The sequence below is a fragment of the Jaculus jaculus genome, chromosome X (genome assembly GCF_020740685.1).
Source record: "Jaculus jaculus isolate mJacJac1 chromosome X, mJacJac1.mat.Y.cur, whole genome shotgun sequence".
Taxonomy (NCBI): Eukaryota; Metazoa; Chordata; class Mammalia; order Rodentia; family Dipodidae; genus Jaculus; species Jaculus jaculus.
This window is the reverse complement of record NC_059125.1, coordinates 24,821,947-24,825,921: the sequence shown is the minus strand read 5'-3', so window position 1 is coordinate 24,825,921 and position 3,975 is coordinate 24,821,947. Positions and strand designations below refer to the sequence as shown.

The window sequence follows — 3,975 nt, the reverse complement described above, 5'->3', positions numbered from 1 at the left end:
CATACTTCCAACACCTAATAGCTGTGGTGGTTTGATTCAGGTGTCCCACATAAACTTGGGTATTCTGAATGCTAGGTTCCCATCTGATGGAGATTTGGGAATTAATTCCTCCAGGAGGCAGTGTATTGTTGGGGGCAGGCTTATGGGAGTTATAGCCAGTTTCCCCAAGCCAGTGCTTGGCACACTCTCCTGTTGCTATTGTCCACATTATGTTGGCCCTTATGCCCACCCTCTTTTCATGTGATCGTTTTTGCCTGCCATCATGGAGCTTCCCCTAGGGTCTGTAAGCCAAAGTAAACCTCTTCCTAAAGGTGCTCTTGGTCAGGTGATTTCTACCAACAATGCGAACCTGACTGTAACAATAGCCCAGGGTAAACATTTCTGTTGCAAAAAGAAGGCATGAGACTGGACCAATGAAAACTTAATAACCAGCAGTTAAACATTAAACATCTGCAATATCAAGTCTAACATTCATAGCCACTGACAAAGGCACTGAGTTCCTAATTCTGCCCCTCTAGCTTGTCTGCTCACAACCTGGGGAAAACTCCATCCATAGCTAGCAGCTCACCTTGACAGCCATCCCACAGTCTTGCAATCTGCACATTTCTGGGATCTTCATTGCAGCCCTTGGTTTAACTTCATAGCCTCAGTGGCTCTTGGATGTGTACTTTATGTCCCACTTCCCTGCATTTTTCATGGTTCCAAAGCTACCTGGTGGGAGGTATAGCCACACTTGTAAATCCTGGGGGAAATAAAGCTTGACCTTGGAAAGCAAGATACTCCTTCACTACTCTCCTTTCAAAATTTTTGCATGATTACTAGCTTAAGCTTGGGGTGGATTTTACCCTCAGAGCATCTTTATCATTGGCTAAATGCAATTCATTGGTCCCACATTTAATGGTGGTGATCTCCTTTACAATTACATTATGTTGAGGGTGATGACTTTTCAAAGAGCACTTGCACAGTTAATGTTTGGTGAAAATAATAAAGCAATAAAAAGAATGAATAGAATGTTTATTTAACTAACTTTATTAACTTGCACTTTATTATACATTTTGAATGAAATGATAAAATCCAACTTTTTTCAATTAACATTAAAATTAAATGCATACATACACAGGCAAGCAAGAATGAATCATTTTTTGATTCATCATTGCATCACACCATATTTCCATGAAAATTCCTTTTCCACTAGTTGCTACATACTACAGTAAAACAAAGTAGAAATTTTTCAATTTGCCTTAAATTTTTAAACTTCACATGCAGCAATAAAGATGCCAATCATTACAAAGAGATGTGACATAAAAATTTCAATTAGAGAAACATCAGTAATATAATGAAGAAAAACAGACACCAAGATTCTGCTCATGTTTAACAGAAGTCATAAACTTTGTAACCTCCATGACAAAAAACCTCCCTCAGAAAGTTGACTGGTCTTAAAAACCAAAGTGAAGACTCTACCTTGGCTCAGCTAGATATAGGTATAATCAATGGACTTGCATGCAGAATGAACTTTGGTCTCAGTAACTCTGCTAGTTGTTATAGGCAAATTCTCTCCTATTTCTGCTTCATTTTCCTCAAGAGCCTCTTGATACAGATGTGGGAAAGCATTAGGAGTGGCACCTCTAACTTCAGCTAAAGTTTCAAGAACATCCATCTTTGTGGTTTCAACATAGGCTCTGGGACCCCACAGGAATTCATAGCGTGGGGGGGCACTGCCTAACACCTGGCGATACTCCAGATAATTTTGATGAACAAAATCTCTGGCAATGAGACTTCGGGGCTCCCCAAAGATTAAGTGTCTATTCCCAGCATATACCCCCAAGAGATTCAAAAATTCCCAGACATCTTCCTCACTGGCACAATTACCCTTCATAAAAATCACACCCAGGATATACATTAGAAGACCCTTCTTTGTCACCTCTGCTATACCAATCAGATTTTCCTCAGTGCAGAAGGTAGGCTTGCTGACAAGGATATAGGGTTGACTCTTAGAATCTGGTTCATTCAATTCCAGACCATAAACCAGCTCCAGCTGCTTGGACGCTCTCATGAGGAGACCAGAGAAATACAACCTCTCCTTCCTGGTGAAAAGCTTCTGCATATCGGCATACATGACTGGCTCTCTCTTCTCATACTTATCTAGTATTAAGTGAAGCAAAAGGCTCGTATTCTTGGTCAAAGAATCTCTGCAGGTGGCCCGAGTAGAGGCTGCTCCCCGGGGAGTGGCCCAAGTGGGGGCTGCTACCCTGGAGGCACTTGAACTTTCCCCAGAAGCACCTACAAAAGAAGAACCCTTATTACCCACAGCAGAGCTGCAGCAGGAGGCCCAGAGGACGGAGGCCACTGGGGAGGGCAGGCATAAAGGGAAGTGGAGGGATTACCATGCGCAGCAGATGTAGATGGTCCGGGCTCTTCTTCAGAGGGCTGAGCTCTCTGGAGACTCTGGCTCTCACCACTAGCTGACTGGTGTTTGCCACCTGGGGAGTGGCCCTTACTCTTTGGACCCTTATGCATGATGACTGCTCAGGGACAGTGGGCAGGATAGCTGGCAAGACAGTTATCTGGAGGGAAGAGAATCAGGGCTCATGCACAGAATACCAAAAGCAAATAAAAAGCACTTTCTCTTGAATAAAGACTCCTCATGTGCTTTCCTGGAGGACAACTTTCTGAGTCTATACTGTGATTCAGAGTGTGATGGTCACCCTTCTCCCTGACCACTCCATGGAGAGAGAATCAGAGCTTGTTAGGACAATGCAAGGCAGCCCAATTTGGGGCTTGCTGTTGTGTGTGCACTGCTCATGCTGGGACCCCCTTTGTCTGAATGCTGTTGCTTTACTTTCAGAAACATCATGTAAACCTTTAGCAAGTTGCAGATTCCCTCTGCTGATCTGAAGTCAACAGTGTGGTCTACCCTCCCACCACACAGTGGGAGGGAAAGAAGGAGAACTTCTTCGACCACAGGCCCGCACTCAGGAACACAGAGAGTTATTAGGCTTAATGACCAGACCTTTCATGCCGCCTCCCCACACACATTCCCTTCTGTGAATGTTGCCAGGCACCTTGTGCAAATCTCCCACTTTTCCCAGGACCGTGGTGAAGTGACACCTCAGTATTTAGCTCTGCCTTGACCCAGCCTGGCAGCCATAATGGGACACGATTGTGTATGTCCTGTCTTCTGGACCGCCTCCCCTCTAGCTCAGTTGGGCCTGAAAACTCCCCTTGTGCTTCAGTCTTAGTCTTCCACTGCCCCCACCCCCAAAGCCTCCATTCCTTGAGAAGGGAGCGCAAACAACCAGGCCTCAAATGAACCTGCCAGGCTCCGGCCATGATGGCCACATCCGGGAACTCTGTAGATGAGGGTGGTAGCGTGTGCTGGGGGACCCACAGTGGGTTTGGGGTAGTTACATTTCACTTAGTTTACCGCTCAAGGCACCCAAGGACCCCTGGGAAGGTTTCACACCTCATTTCAAGGACCACAGGGTGCATGAGGTCGTCTCAAAGGGACCTGCCAGCCTCGGCTATGACAGCCTCATCCGGGAACTCTGTAGATGAGGGTGGTAGCGTGCGCTGGGGAACCCACAGCGGGTTTGGGGTAGTTAAATTTCACTTAGTTTACCGCTCAAGGCACCCGAGGACCCCTGGGAAGGTCTCACACCTCACTTCCAGGACCACAGGGTGCGTGAGGTCGTCTCAAAGGGACCTGCCCGCCTCGGCTATGATGGCTACATCCGGGAACTCTGGAGATGAGTGCCGCAATATCGACCATGTGGCTACCAGGTCTTAGGGAGCCCAAGGATTGTGTTGGGGACCCACAGCAGGTTTGGGGTAGTTAAATTTCACTTAGTTTACCACTCAAGGCACCCGAGGACCCTGAGAAGGTTTCACACCTCACTTCCAGGACCACAGGGTGTGTGAGGTCGTCTCAAAGGGACCTGCCCGCCTCGGCTATGATGGCTACATCCGGGAACTCTG

General features: G+C 46.6%; 1 protein-coding gene across 1 annotated transcript; it reads right to left on the bottom strand.

Annotated features, from left to right (window-relative positions):
• Positions 1-1,471: 1,471 nt before the first annotated feature.
• On the bottom strand, positions 1,472-2,517 carry LOC123456656 (melanoma-associated antigen B1-like). The gene is made up of 2 exons (XM_045140517.1): positions 2,385-2,517; positions 1,472-2,280 (listed from the first exon to the last, which is right to left on the bottom strand). Exons 1-2 carry the CDS (start codon positions 2,515-2,517, stop codon positions 1,472-1,474), a joined length of 942 nt encoding a protein of 313 aa, XP_044996452.1.
• Positions 2,518-3,975: the final 1,458 nt, after the last annotated feature.

What these genes read in the sequence shown, in the direction of transcription:
- LOC123456656 (XM_045140517.1), bottom strand. Translation starts at nt 2,517, where the DNA reads ATGCATAAGGGTCCAAAGAGTAAGGGCCACTCCCCAGGTGGCAAACAC. An exon ending in ATCTACATCTGCTGCGCATG is followed by an intron (nt 2,281 to 2,384) that starts GTAATCCCTCCA and finishes CTTCTTTTGTAG; the next exon opens with GTGCTTCTGGGGAAAGTTCA.